General features: G+C 48.7%; 8 protein-coding genes across 8 annotated transcripts; 4 read left to right on the top strand and 4 right to left on the bottom strand.

The window, feature by feature from the left end:
• Nucleotides 1–285: 285 nt before the first annotated feature.
• Nucleotides 286–2544, top strand: FPRO_11588 (uncharacterized protein; the record flags this gene model as incomplete). Its single annotated transcript, XM_031221080.1, has 1 exon — nt 286–2544. The coding sequence occupies one exon, from the start codon at nt 286–288 to the stop codon at nt 2542–2544; it is 2259 nt and encodes a 752-aa protein (XP_031086675.1).
• Nucleotides 2545–2843: 299 nt separating this feature from the next.
• FPRO_11587 (uncharacterized protein) lies at nt 2844–4677 on the bottom strand (the record flags this gene model as incomplete). The annotated part of the gene is made up of 2 exons (XM_031221079.1): nt 2844–4144; nt 4194–4677. The coding sequence occupies 2 exons, from the start codon at nt 4675–4677 to the stop codon at nt 2844–2846; spliced, it is 1785 nt and encodes a 594-aa protein (XP_031086674.1).
• Nucleotides 4678–5171: 494 nt separating this feature from the next.
• FPRO_11586 (uncharacterized protein) lies at nt 5172–7035 on the top strand (the record flags this gene model as incomplete). Its single annotated transcript, XM_031221078.1, has 3 exons — nt 5172–5257; nt 5312–5346; nt 5399–7035. The coding sequence occupies 3 exons, from the start codon at nt 5172–5174 to the stop codon at nt 7033–7035; spliced, it is 1758 nt and encodes a 585-aa protein (XP_031086673.1).
• Nucleotides 7036–7102: 67 nt separating this feature from the next.
• Nucleotides 7103–8019, bottom strand: FPRO_11585 (uncharacterized protein; the record flags this gene model as incomplete). Its single annotated transcript, XM_031221077.1, has 2 exons — nt 7103–7373; nt 7421–8019. 2 exons carry the CDS (start codon nt 8017–8019, stop codon nt 7103–7105), a joined length of 870 nt encoding a protein of 289 aa, XP_031086672.1.
• A 426-nt stretch (nt 8020–8445) lies between these two features.
• On the top strand, nt 8446–8993 carry FPRO_11584 (uncharacterized protein; the record flags this gene model as incomplete). The annotated part of the gene is made up of 2 exons (XM_031221076.1): nt 8446–8856; nt 8910–8993. 2 exons carry the CDS (start codon nt 8446–8448, stop codon nt 8991–8993), a joined length of 495 nt encoding a protein of 164 aa, XP_031086671.1.
• A 453-nt stretch (nt 8994–9446) lies between these two features.
• On the bottom strand, nt 9447–10420 carry FPRO_11583 (uncharacterized protein; the record flags this gene model as incomplete). Its single annotated transcript, XM_031221075.1, has 3 exons — nt 9447–9755; nt 9808–10229; nt 10285–10420. The coding sequence occupies 3 exons, from the start codon at nt 10418–10420 to the stop codon at nt 9447–9449; spliced, it is 867 nt and encodes a 288-aa protein (XP_031086670.1).
• A 568-nt stretch (nt 10421–10988) lies between these two features.
• On the top strand, nt 10989–12501 carry FPRO_11582 (uncharacterized protein; the record flags this gene model as incomplete). The annotated part of the gene is made up of 3 exons (XM_031221074.1): nt 10989–11179; nt 11231–11912; nt 11968–12501. 3 exons carry the CDS (start codon nt 10989–10991, stop codon nt 12499–12501), a joined length of 1407 nt encoding a protein of 468 aa, XP_031086669.1.
• Nucleotides 12502–12662: 161 nt separating this feature from the next.
• FPRO_11581 (putative saccharopine dehydrogenase (NAD, L-lysine-forming)) lies at nt 12663–13862 on the bottom strand (the record flags this gene model as incomplete). The annotated part of the gene is made up of 4 exons (XM_031221073.1): nt 12663–13232; nt 13292–13515; nt 13565–13753; nt 13802–13862. The coding sequence occupies 4 exons, from the start codon at nt 13860–13862 to the stop codon at nt 12663–12665; spliced, it is 1044 nt and encodes a 347-aa protein (XP_031086668.1).
• Between the last annotated feature and the right edge of the window lie 384 nt (nt 13863–14246).

The raw sequence follows: 14246 nt of genomic DNA, 5'->3' as shown, positions 1-14246 counted from the left end.
GTGACTGCAGCAGTCCGCCAATTAGTGGTAAGAAACGACATGCACGGGCGCTTAGCAAGCCAAGAATCATGCAAGGGAGACAAGGCGTGTAGAGGCCGCCAAGGCAGTTTCAGGCACTTGGTTCGCAAAAACAAATTCATACCCAAGCTACGTTTCTCATCCATTCATCTGCTTTTTCACTCTTGCTCTCTATCTTTTCAATTGCATTAAGACCTAACTAGTTTGCAGTGTTGTTTGCATCCTCTACGACGCACAGAAAGCGACAAGATAACTCAAATCACTACAATGTCAGGTGAAAATGGAGGAGTGGCGGCTCAGGCTGACATCTTGGGGATTCCGGGAGCCGCATTGAACACCATCGGCTTTGCCCAAGGACTCCTTCGCGCCGTTTCAGCTGACAATGCTAACCCCAATGCCGTCATACAAGTTCAGCAAATCGGGTCTTGCTTTCAATCCAACGGTCCTTGGGCCGCAAAGATTCCAGACGTTCTGTCGAGGGCATCTTGTGTTAGACTTGAAAGGCTTTCTGCTTGGGTTGGGTGGGCAAAAGACGACACCCCGGCTTTCATGAGTCAGACTACCGGTGGGCAAACTGCAGCTCTACTATGCTGCGCCCTCGGGAGCCTTTACTCGAAAAGCCGTTGCGGACTACTGCTCTACGATCTTTGTCGAGATATCTTACCTGCAGATCGGCAGTTGTCCTCACCAACTCAATTGGGCGATGTTTGCATGCTATTAGAACGAAAATCAGCATGCCTAGGTTTTGGAAACCATTTGGCCCTCCAAGTCACTCGGCTGAGGCAATGCTTTTTCGAAGCAGGTTTAGACGTGCCACGAGACTTGGCCGACACCCCAGCAGAAGAGGATCTTAACAACTTCTTATCCGGGGTCTGCAGTGCCCTCCAAGATGAGAGTTTGATTCTACAAGTGTCTGGAACAAGATGTGTAGGGACACTATTGGCCTTGACGCTAGCAATGTGTCCTGAAGATGTTTCAGTGCGAATCAATAGAGAAGTCTTTATGAGTGGACTCAGGGACAACATTATCTTCTCGGTCACTACCGAAGATGGCTCTTCAACACAGATTCATCTTGAAACGAAGCTGGAAATCAAGAAGGCCGGGTTCCTAAAACGGCATATCATCGCAGACAGCCAACACAAACGCAACGAAGAACTACGCTTTACATGTGATGGCATCTTCTCGAGCCAGTTAGATCTTTCCCTTTCTATGGTCGGTGCAGATTCATCTCAGCCTCTGAAACTCGCTATATCGAATTTTGTAGCATCTATAGCGATGGAACCTACTGCGGATTGCTTCTACAACTCGAACACTACTTATGAGCGAGAAAGACTTTTCCCGACCCAAGGATTGAAGGTCATTTTAGGGCCCACATATCGACAAACTATTTCCCAGCGCTTAGAGAAAGTGCTATGTTGCCCTTCTGATGCTTTGCAGAGCCCCAAAGAGGCATTCAACCGACTTCAGAATACCCTTCGAGTTGTTCTACCTCTCAAAAACTGCACATGTTCTTCCTGCAAGATTGGAAAGATATGGGACGTGACTCGTCATCCGAAATCCCATTTGAACGCTTATTTGCCATGGATTCACTGCCCAGTTTCTAGGCTTTGGAGGGATGTAGCCCAAATAACGCAGGCATCGCTACTATTTCTCTTCTTACAATACAGTCTCAACACTTCATTGAGATCCCACATTGGAGATGATACATACCCATATCTCATTGATGTTATCTGGTCACGATTTAATGAGAGTCATGACCATAAATATAAGAGTATTGGGCCGAGTTGGTTGCATAACCATATTATCTATCTTGTCGGAGATTTCGAGCTATTTTACGGCGAAAATATCCCAGCAGCAATTTGCAACAGCTCAGGTGCTTCTACTATTTATCCCGCTACTCTTGAGGTCCCTGAGATCTCTAGCCCATGGGCAGTGCAGTATGAATTAGTCGATGGAAGGCTGCATTATCAGGCCGACAGTTATGACTTTATAATTCCAGTGATGCCAGGAATCAAAGCATCGAAGGCGCTGACTAGGCCCAAAGCAAAAAGGTCCATCTCCAAGGGCGTGATAACCGTTCCATCAGGACTTGGCGAACACAGCAGCCTTATTATGACATTGCGCCCAGCTTTGATGCAAAGATCTCAGGCGCTTTTACTACGATGTCAGATCAAGCAAGGCAACGGTACGATAGAGGCCAATTTTCTTGACATGCACTTGGGACTGATGTGTCTCAATCCGGCCGACAGCTGTGATCACGACCTTTCGACACCATTCGATCCAACGAAGGACAACTTAATTATTAAAGCTACTTCTGTAATGGAACCAGTGGCACCAGGAAAATCTTCGATCGGAGTAACGTTGACGCATCGGAATAGAGAATCCCAATTTCTCTGCTGTTCTAAGACCGTACCTCAGCTTTATCAAGGCGATTGCTGTTTACCATGTGCTGTTGCCCAGGCTATGCGAGAGAATTGTAAAGTCGTTATTGGTGGATCGCCTGGCATGTATCTTATCTATCGCTAAAGACGTAGCATAAATACTGTGTGTAGAAGCATGAGTTAATAATGAGTTATAGCTCCTTTTCTTTTCTTTTCTTTTCTTTTCTTTTAATTACTATATATAATAGGGAAGTACTATACTTTCACTCCTTAAGTTCTAAGTTAACCCTACAAACTTAGTGTTTTATATTTTATAAGACATTTAAAGTCACGAGGTTTTTTATATGGTCGCTAATATTAGGGTATATACAACCGATTTTCATTCAGTTCTCAGACTTTTGCTGGCATAGACTGTTGGTCTATTGATATGTATGCTTATAGGTTCTATAAACTTCCTGCCATACCGCGTAGTATCTCGTAGAGCGCCCAAGCCCCTGGGTCTGGCACCTGCTGCTCACTAGCCTCACCAACATACAATGCCCTTCCAAGTTTTGGTCTCAGATATCGTGTAGCCTCTGCCTTTTCCTTCGCATTCACAACCGCAGCCTCAAAACTCTTTGTCCTCACAAACTCATCTGAAAATGGCAGAAGAACATCCATCACGGTGCGGTCTCCCTCTCTTGCTGTCGTGCAAGTCTTGAGAGACTCTACAGCAATATGAAGGGCTTCAGCGTAGATATCTGCAGTTATACCCTTCACTCCTCCCTGGTCTGCGAGTTGGCGCTTGAGGGCGTTGTTGAGAGCTGTGAGGAGAATCCCAAAGATGGCGCCCAGGGTGCCGCCCATATCATCAACGGTGTCGGTGATTGCTTCGAGGAACGACACAACGGAGCCTGGGGCAGCAACTCCTTCGTCAAGCTTCCTAATCACTGACTCACAGAGCGCCTTGACCGCTTCGCCGCAGTCTCCATCGCCCATCATCATATCCCACTCGGTGAGTTTTGGCTCAGCTAAGATGGCCTTCTCACAAGCTGACCTGATGCATCTCTCAAGCAATGATGGATCCATTGAATCGTACTGCTTGGTTGTCGCAACTGACGTTGCTCCGTTTGTATGACCATTTTGCTTTCCTTCGTCGCTAGGAACAAGCTTCCGTGATGGTCTGACAAGGTTCGGCCAGGATACAGCTGTTGTAGGCCGGTCAAAAAGCTCGAGTAATGTTGCGGTTGTTGAGTTGCAAAGTCTTGCAGAGGCTGATAGATTGCAGAGTGATACTGAGAAGCCTGGTGCATTTAAAGAGGTCTCAAAAGACCCCGAAAGACATCTGACTGGTTTAATAGACCATGTCGAAGCAAGCTGCTGTTGAACCTCGTCAACTAATGCACCAAGCTCCAGATTCGAAAGACCACCGTAGTTATTCACAAGCAGTAATGTCTCATCGTCTTGGGCGAACTTGCAGAACCCTCGTTCTGGATCACTGTGGTCACATAGTAGCTTCAAACAAGACTCTATGACGCTTTCAACAGTCGGGAAAGGAGAAATCAGTTGTTGGCCGGGTTCATTGTGGATGCCGGCTCCGATAACGCAAATGTCATCGGCGATCTTCTGGTATCGCCGACCTGGCACGTGGCAGTGATCAAGCGATGATCCGATCGAGACAGTGTTGTCGTTGACTGCTCGACCTAAGTTTACGCACTGTTCAAAAGACCAGTCCTCGGCAGCGGCAGCACAGAGAATTTTCATCGCTATTGCGTATTAGCAGGACGCATAATCCGTAACTTGGGAGCCACTTACTAAAGACATGGCCAGGCATGCCTCTTCTTCCTACTCGTTCAGATCTGCTCCTACCAATAGAAACATCATCCGTCGCTGGAAGCACTAGATAATCTTCCCCGGACCCTGCAGCCTTAGCTTTCTCGGCAGCAAGGCCAAAGTGAAGACGATCTCCCGTGTAGTTTGTGATGAGAAAAATGGTCCCCTTGGTAGACGGTGCCAACTTCTTGGCGGCCAAGATTTGCTTGGTGCTCGGTGAGGCAAATATATCACCACATGCTACTGCAGAGAGCAGACCTTCTCCGACGAAGCCACTCCAGGAGGGCTCATGGCCTGAACCGCCACCGCTGATGATGGCAACTTTTGCGGGGTCGTGATATTGGTTGGCTACTACACGTTCGGGCTCGTTTAAGATGAGATGGGGATTGGCTGTCACAAGAGACCTTAATGCTCGAGGTACTAAGGAATTTGCAGCTGCTTCTGAGAAATAATGTTTTGTCGACATGATGTTAGCAGGGAAGTTGGCTGCCAAAAAAACAACACTGGTGTAATGGGAGACACAGTAAAGTAAGAGTTCAATTGATAGAGCCGATATATGATTCAATCAGCTATTGGTATTGATACAAACGCTGCACCTCGTGACGAGCCAAACTGTCACCGAATTCACCTCTTTCGACTTTTTGCCCGAGTATTTCAACGCCCAGCCATGTCATCTGCAGGGTAACATATTGAAACATGACCGCGAGACGCAACTTGTCAAGCTCGCAGACTAAGTTGGGTTAGCAAGGTTCCCCGCAGTTTGGAGCAACCTCGCTTAGGGACGCTTCAAGTGGTGACAGAGTTTAGGTGAGTTTGAAGTAGTTTAGTGGGCTTTGGGCTCTTTGGCTATGCTGTAGCTTTGGCTAAACCGCGGCAATAGAGCTTCCTTCGGCAAATCGTATGCTTTGGTCCTGTTCTGCCGGCCTTCGTCTCGCGTCACTCCACGCAACACCATCTCCAATGGACCGAGATGAAGACGATCAAACGCGGCTGAGGAAGAGACCTCGCAAGTCCCGCAGTCGAGGGTTGCGTACGAGAACTGGCTGGTCAGTCCATATCTCTTGATGCGTGATATGATCCTTCAGGCCTGATAGATACAGTTTGACATGTCGCAAGCGGCACAAGAAATGCGATGGTGAGAGCGACCTTTCATGTTGCCTCCAATACCCGCTAATCGATCATACCAGAGAGGCGTCCAGTCTGCGGACCCTGCACAATTAGATCTCGCGGTTGCGTCTACCCCGAAACGCAGACTTCGTTGACAAGCGTTGACGACTCGGAAACACAATCAGGAGACCAATTGTTTCTCGGTGATCAAGAATCTCCACCAGAGCTTGATCTCCCAGACTCACACAGCAGCCTCGCCACTGACGCTGGCCCCAACATACAGCCGTGCCTGTCTGCGAACCATGTCTCACTCATCGGCGTAACCGCCCAGCCACTGCCTACCTCTACCTGGTCACCAGATTCAGCCTTCTGGACTGCCGACTTTGCTTCGATACGATGGCTTGACCTTCTCGCCAATGACGCCGCACAAGCAGATAGCGGCTTCTCACTTGCGCCGACTCCAGCCTTGAGAGAAGGTGAAGAAAGACCTCCAGACATTGGAAGCCTTCAAGCACGCTTATCTCAAGTTGCACAGGACGAGTCTACCGGCTGGAAAGCTGGAGTAAGCCCAGCAACTTTATCGCCTCATGATGCTGTTCTTCTTCGTCACTTTGCAGAGAAGTGTGCTTTATGGCTGGATCTCTTTCATCCCCAGAGGCTGTTCTCTACATATGTTATCAGACTGGCGCTGAAAGACCCGGGACTGCTTCATGCCATTCTAGCCCTTGCTGCACGTCATCGCTCCAAGTTACCCAGTTCCAGCGACCGCACCGTAACGGACAACGAGTCGATCCGGCATTACTACGAAACACTTCACTACGTGCAAGAAGCACTCGGCTACACTAGCTACACCAACTCGGAAGAGCTTCTAGCCACGGCCATTGTTATCTCCTCTTACGAAATGCTCGACGAATCAGATGGGCGGGGAAACTGGCAGAGACATCTCAAGGGCGTCTTCTGGATACAGAGGTCTCAAGAGGTTCATGGCGGTTCTGGCGGTCTTCGCCAAGCTGTTTGGTGGGCTTGGCTGCGTCAGGACATCTGGGCTGCATTTCGAGAAAAGAGGCCTTGTCTGAGTTTCTGGGTCCCCGTTCAAGATCTAAGCGAGCTTGACCAGTATGACTTGGCAGAGAGAGCTATATATCTCCTCTCACAGGCTGTGAATTACTATGCCCATTCCCACGCTGCAATATCAGTATCAACACCAAATCGTATAGCGCCAGTGGACTTGGGGCGTGCTAGAGTTGACATCTTGAACAAGATAGAAAAGCTCAAAACTCACCTTGGCGAGCAATACCTGCCCCTTCCGTCACCCTCTGATCCCACCGACATCTTCAAAGCCATTTGGGTACACCCACCAGAATTTGGGGCTGCGCTGCAGGCACTTGCCTTTGCACAGATATTGATAGCACTCCACAGTCCAATACCGGCTGGATTTAATGGGTATCTAAGAATGCAAAAGACACTTACGCAATCTGTAGACACCATATGCGGAGTAGCCATGGAATTGAAGGATGAAGCATGCCAGATTGTATCAGCTCAGTGTCTTTACGGTGCCGGTCTTTGTTTGCAGGATGCTGATAAGCGTGAGAAAGTCATTTCTTTGATGGAAGCGTGTGAAGCTAGGGTAAATTGGGTCCCCATGAAGATGTGGAGAGATGATCTGAGGACGGAATGGGCCAAGGCGGATCAAGAAGGAAGTCAAGAAACGCTCTGATCACAAGACTGAGCCAGTGAAGTGACCTGAGTAATCTAGAAGAATGAACTACGGAATGATTGAACTGTTAAGCCTTCCCTGAAGAACCGCAGACATCCATTTGCCACTCTGTCAGCTTCTGAGCTTTCTCCACGCCCTCTTCCATCAATGTCGTCAAGTTGAGTTTCGATGCTTGCTCTTTGATGTGAATAAGGTAATCATCCAAGACAAGCTTGTTCACGTTGACCTTGGAAACACCGCCCTTGATACAGGCCTTCATAATATCTTCGGGAAAGTCGTTGGTCCCATGGAGGACAACTCTCACGCGTCCGTTGACTCTGGACCGTATCATCTCCAGCCTAAAGCTTTGTCAGACCTGATGTAATGACTAGCAAAGTTCACTTACCGATCAAACTCGAGAACAGGACCTCTTTTGCCATACTCTCCATGGACGTTGCCAAATGCAGGAGCAAGGAAATCGATACCCGTCGTAATGAAATCCTCCACCTGCTCTGAGGTGGTCAGAGCTCCCTCTAGATCAGCTGTGTCCGCAATCCCATCTTCTCCCCCCTCAATTCTCCCCGGTTCAGCTTCCGTGGCAATTCCACGCGCATGGCAGTACTCCACCAGCTCCTTAGTTTTGGCCAGATTCTCCTCCATTTCGTAATGGCTCATGTCAACCATGATGCTGTCAAATGGGAGAGAATCAGCGGCATGCCGAATGATTGCTTCATCCTGTGCATGATCTAAATGGATCGCGATGGGAACCGAAGCATTGCGCGCTGCGTGTGCTGCGGCATGGATGAGGAGCCCGGAGGAGAACGTGATGGCCCAAGGAAATACTTGGATAATTAGGGGACTGCGTTTGACTTCGGCGGCTCGTACGAAGGCGAGAATGTGTTCGATGTTGTAAGCTATTGGTGCAACGACTCCATAGCCTCCATCCTCAGCTGCTTTGAGGATCTGGCAGGTCTTGTTGTTTTGCGGTTCCCAAGTGGAAGCCATTTTTGCCATGTGCATCTGTCAAGTCGAATGCAATGTCTATTTCTATACCGATTAAAAGTATAAGCAAGATTGTATACCCGGTCAGGATCTGCTCGAATCAATCATCCATGGCGCCCTTCCATTAATCCTTGCACCAACCCCCAAGTGTCCCCCGCACATTCGCGCCTCGAGGTAATTTAGTTGCTGGAACTAACCCAACCCGAACTAGCACTGCTCGTCTGAACCCTGTCAACTTTGGCAACTTGACCTCGAAGCGCGGTACCTGCATTGCAACTATGATTCGCTTCCGGGCACGTCCCGAGGAAAAGGCACTGGAACAGCATAAAGTACACACCAAAGGCAGAGACACAGTTATTTGGCCATCACTATCAAACACTGAGATTTACATTACCTTCCAATAATTTCTTCACCCCATTCCGACATACAATGCCATCTGGACTTCGCATAGTCATCGGCGGGGACGACGCCGGCTTCCCCTACAAGTCCATCATAACCCAACAACTCCTCACAGATCCCCGAGTCTCCTCCGTCGTCGACGCTGGTCCCTCATCAGAGGAAGACAAAACTGCCTACTCGCACTTTGCCATCGCCGCAGCTGAGAAAGTTGCAAAGGGCGAAGCCGACAGAGCTTTGTTGATTTGCGGCACCGGCCTTGGTGTTGCCATCGCCGCAAACAAAGTTCGTGGTATCAGAGCTGTGACAGCACATGATAGCTTCTCTGTCGAGCGTTCGGTCTTGAGTAATAATGCTCAGGTCCTGTGTTTGGGACAGCGTGTTGTGGGTATTGAGCTTGCTAAGAGACTGGTGAAAGAATGGCTGGGATATCAGTTTGATCCCGTAAGTATATCTGCCCTTGTCCATGAAAGCATGTTTTATTGACTCCATTCTAGAGTTCGTCATCTGCGGCCAAAGTCAAGATCATTGAGGATTACGATAGAGAAGAACTTATAGCAGCGCCAGTAGTTGCTGCGTAGCACTGTGGATTGAATTAGATTGCAAATACAATAGCCTTGATTTATCCTCAACAAACGACTTCTACTCGCTTATTACGCTTCTCAGGTTTCCATAAAAGCTCCGATAAACTGTAAAATATTCTGCATGATTCCCTGGACCCCTTTACACAATGTTTTATGTTGTTTGCTCTCGTTTCCGTAGTTTGAATTTACGTTAGACATGTCGATAGTTCTATACAGTGGTTCTGGGCACGAAGAAGAAAAAGAGTTTCATTTAAAACTAACAGGGAGCAACTTCGTTGAAGCTGCGACTTAGCCCTTGTTGGCCATTCCAGGGCTATTCAAGTGAGTAGTGATAAGGCAAGCACTCTGTTACCAGGTCCATGTAGTAAGCAAACAAATACGACATATGAGCTTTCCAGATGCAACCAAATCTATTAAACAAGGGCAGATTTCTATAGCAAGATCTTTCACCTACCAAGCGCCGACAATGCCCGCGATCGGGATATCAATTCCCGTTGTGTAAGTCGCCGTCTCACTCAGCAGGTACACATATGCACCTCCAAGCTCCTGCGGTAGCGCCAAACGAGGCATGCCACCGTAGTACTTCATCTTTGTATCCCAATCAGGCGCTGTCTCAACATAATACGTCAAAGCAGTTTTGACGAAGCCAGGTGAAATGCTGTTCACTCGGATGCCGTACTGCGACCATTCCATCGCAAGCGTGTGCGTCATGTTTCGCACTGCGCCCTTGGTTGCGCCGTAAGGAGCTGATGGGGCAGCCTGTCTCAAGTTAGTGGGGAGGTATCACTAGAGGAAGTTTGGGGATACTTACTCTGTTTGGACGGTAAGATGTCATACTGGCTGTAAACACAATGCTGCCCTTACAGCCAAGCTTGATGAACGCGCGCGCAGCAGCCGTGGCACAATTCCACGCCCCAAACACGTTTAACCGGAACAGCTTCTCAACCTGCTCAGCCGTAAAGTCCAAGGCAGGTTGATGCTTGGTGGCACCAGCGTTGGCGACCATTCCATCGAAGCGGCCCTTGTCAGCGATGATGGCATCTATTGCGGAAGTCACGCTCTCTTCATTCGTCACATCGCACTTCTGGAAACCCAATTTCCCCGGGAAACGTTGGAGCAGAGCTGCAAAGGGTTCTGAAGGTTCAGTGACGTCGAGGCTGTAGACAAAAGCAGCGTCATTCACGAGGCAGACCTCAGCGATACCAAGACCAATGCCCTGGTTGGCACCGGTGACTTTCGTTATCAGCATTGATCACTTTTGTGCAGGGTATTGACTTGAAAAACATACTGGCAATGACCTTGTCTTGTAGGGTCACTTTGTAGTCATGGTTGGGGCCAGGCATTGTGCTCAGAGGCCCGTGTCCATTGGCGGCGCCGTTTGTACCGTTGGAGGTAACGTTTGTGTTTTGGGGGCCACTCGTCATTGTGTTATCATTCAATTTTAAGAAGAATCCCGAGTGAACTGATGAGTGAACTGAACTGAAAAAGGGAAATGGGAATTCAAAAAGTCAAGTAAAGAAAGGTTAAATATTGTGTTCAAGGTGACTCCGCGCAGAATTATTCTCCAAACCCATCACACCACAAAAAGCCAAGGAGCTCAACATCGGCACTACGGCGTGACATAGTCGTTGTACTGCGTCTCGCGGTCTTGGTAACCCCTAAGCGCGGCTTAGTTGCACCAATAGCGTCGTCCCTTGCGTTCACCTCGCTTAAGGGCAGAGGCTAAATTAGTCTTGGCCAAAATCTGGGGTCTCCACGATTCCAGAACAGCTGATTCCTGAACTTGGAGCTAAAGGGAACCCTCTCTCGTTCGAAACATGCCGATCTCCAATACGACAGTGGACTGTGCAGCGAGAGGTGTGACATGTATTCTATTTAAGTATCACTCATATCTTCCATTTCAACTGCTTCGTCACCACCGTCAGTCAATCTTCAATTCTTCATCATCAGTCTTTTTCAGACGCGTCAAATACTCACACCTTGCCCGACATAATGGACAAGGTAGAGAACAAACAGTCGTTTGAGCATGATGACAATATCGTCGATCCCAAGGAAGACTCCATGGCGAATGGCGAATATGTACCCGATACTGAAGAAGAGAAGAAGCTCGTTCGCAAGATCGACCTCTTCATTCTCCCCATGATGTGGTTCATGTACCTGATGTCATACATGGACAGAACCAAGTCAGTATACGCCATTTCACATACACTAGAGTCTATTTAACCCTTCAAAAGTGTCGGAAACGCCAGGATTGCCGGAATGGACAAGGACCTCAACCTCGACTCCAACAAATATTCCATTGTCCTTGTGGTCTTCTTCGTTGGATACGTCGTCTTCGAGGTTCCCTCCAACATGATCCTTACACGAACCCGCCCGAGTCGATATCTCCCCGGCATCATGTTTGTCTGGGGCGGCGTCACAATCGCAATGGCTTTCACGCGCACCTACGAGCATATGATCGGTTTCAGAATCCTCATGGGTGTCCTCGAGTCTGGATTTGCTCCTGGCGTGCTTCTGCTTCTCTCCTCCTGGTATAAGAGTGAAGAGCAGAGCAAGAGATTCGCCGTGTATATCTCTGCTGCTATTCTCTCCGGTGCATTCGGTGGCCTCTTGGCTGGATCTATCACTAGCGGTCTCGATGGCGCACACGGCAAGGCTGGTTGGAGATGGTTGTTCGTTGTTGAAGGGGCTGCCACTATGGGTGTCGCAGTTATTGCTTACTTTGTTCTTCCTGACTTCCCAGCCAACACTTCGAGGCTCAAGTTCAGCCAGGCAGAGATTGATCTTGCCATTCGAAGACTGCAGCATGACAGACAACAGGTTCACTCTGAAGACGAATCGAAACTGGGTCATTGGCAGGCCTTCAAACTCAGCATGACTAACTGGCGCACTTGGCTCTTTGTTGTTGGTTACATGGTAAGTCATCGACCACCTTGTTTCTGAGCCTTTTACTAACTGTGGACTTCCTCAGGCAATTGTTGGCTCTTCAACTCTCTCCTACTTCTACCCCACTCTCGTTAAAGGTCTCGGTTATGAATCCACGGCAGCTCAGTACATGACCATACCCATCTTTGGCGTCGCATTTGTAGTCACTGCTCTCACAGGTTACTTTGCCGATAAGAACAGCAAATGGCGAGGTGTTATACTGTGCGCCTGGATGAGCATCGCCATGTTGTGCGCCATCATCATCTGCGTCGTCTACAACTTCAAAGCACGCTACGCTCTCCTCGTCATCATGGCTGCAGCACTCTGGGCCTCAAATGGTCTGTCGCTGTCTTACGCCTCAATTACCTTTGGCTCCATGCCTACTGAGACAAGAGCTATTTCTCTGGCGTTTGTCAATGCAATGGGTAACCTGGCGCAGATCTATGGCGCCTACTTGTTCCCAGCATCGGAGAAGCCAAAGTACCTCAAGGGATTTGGAGTCATCAGCGGGCTGTGCTTCACTGGAGCTGTATCATATATTCTCTTGCATGTCTTTCTCCAAGGCAAGAAACGGGCTTGAGTGATGAAATTACCTACAAGGATATGTAATGTACTTTTAGTTACAGTTAGTTAGGTGGAGGTGATGCTAGTTATGGATTATACAGTATTGTCTCTAGAAAACCCCACTGAGTACCAGTAGTCCCGAGTCTGGATGTGAACTGAGAAAGAGTATACAAAGACTTAGGACAGTTCTGCAACCTTCTCATGAAAGATCCGTTCCGCTCGCTGCCAAACCCCTTCAGTATCCCGACGGCCTAGAGTTAACAGACTTGGCGGAAGCAGTGAGGAATACTCATCGCTCGACTCACGCGCAACCATGGTAGGAAGATGATCGATGGCGATGATGCGCAGCTCAGGGCCATCGATGTGCTCAGAAGCACGAACAGTGGGTTTCTCGAACGAACTGTAGCTGGAGTATACTGGAATGGGATTGTTCTCGCTATTGGGGTCGCAGCTGGCGTCGCAGATGACCCGGAGTCGTCTGTCAGGTGCTGAGAGAGCTTTGAAAGTTGTGAATGGCGGGGTTTTGTTGGAGCCTAGGTATACGCAGTTCACAAAGATGTCAGACGACGCAACCTCAGGAAATGGGCCACCTTTTCTCGTTTCAGCGATTTCCCATTTTAGAATGTCAGTGACACCGAAAGCCTCAGCTGCTACGATGGCACCTTTGCCGCAGCGGCCCAGGGCACCAATAGCAACCAGTCGATGATGCGCACCATCGTTAGCGGAACGTGCAGCGTCGACCTTGCCCTTGACAAGTTCAGTCAAAGCAGAGGCAGAGTCGACGACGGGAACCGGTCCTTGGGTACGCCGGGGTTGAGCAGTTGATGAGCCCAGGATAAGAGTGCCAGCGCAGTCCCGGCAAACCCAGCCCAGTATCCGAATGCAGCTACTCGTCTTCCGTCTTTATCTGTGAGGAACTCCAAGTCATACAGCAAGCCACCTGCGTTTGAGAAGCGAGACAGCTCAGTGGCCCAACCAGTTTGCTTTTTGTATACGTGAGCAAAATGAATGTAGGTATGCGGCAACGGTGCTGGACACGATCAGTAAGAAAGACTAGCGTTGTACATTGGTGAACATACTTCCATCAGCTTCAATCTCCTTCAATCCAAGGATAATGTCGCCCTTGGGTGCATTGACCCAAGAGCCAGTAGGCACAATCTCAGCTCCGACAGCTCTGAACTCATCGATCTTGTAGATACGGTCCGGAGACTCTTCCACTCTAACTACGTAGCCAGCGTCGAGCAAAGCCTTGGCAGTCGAAGGCGACACTTGTTTGTTAGATGAAGGGATTGTCAGAGTTGTTCAAAGGTTCCTACCTGGAGAACGACGCTCTAGCGGCTTTGTCTCAGACCGGAGATGGATTGTGACTGGCGACATGTTTGTGATTCTTATGGAGAGATTTGGATTTGGAAAGCAATGCGGTTACAGTTCTTTATTTGTACTTGAGACCTGTCCTTGGCTTAGAGCTTATACTCTACGCAGATCAATGACTTTGCCGGATGATTGTGGGTCTGTATAGGGTGAGTCATGGACCACTCCAATTAAGGAGCAAAACGTGTAACTTTGGCACTTTTATATTGTTTAAAAACTCTTTCATCATTGTTTTGAAACTGATAAAAATATGATATAGGATTAAGCAATTTCAAATCTAGTCGAGCATAGCATGCTTCAGGTTATACATGACGCAGATGGTGATGCCCCGTAGCCTAAAGTTGTCGAGACCCCAGCCTCAAAAACACGCATGACCCCCTCAAAACATCC

This window comes from Fusarium proliferatum (genome assembly GCF_900067095.1).
Source record: "Fusarium proliferatum ET1 genome assembly, contig: FPRO_scaffold010, whole genome shotgun sequence".
Taxonomy (NCBI): domain Eukaryota; kingdom Fungi; phylum Ascomycota; class Sordariomycetes; order Hypocreales; family Nectriaceae; genus Fusarium; species Fusarium proliferatum.
This window is presented reverse-complemented; position numbering and strand designations above follow the sequence as displayed.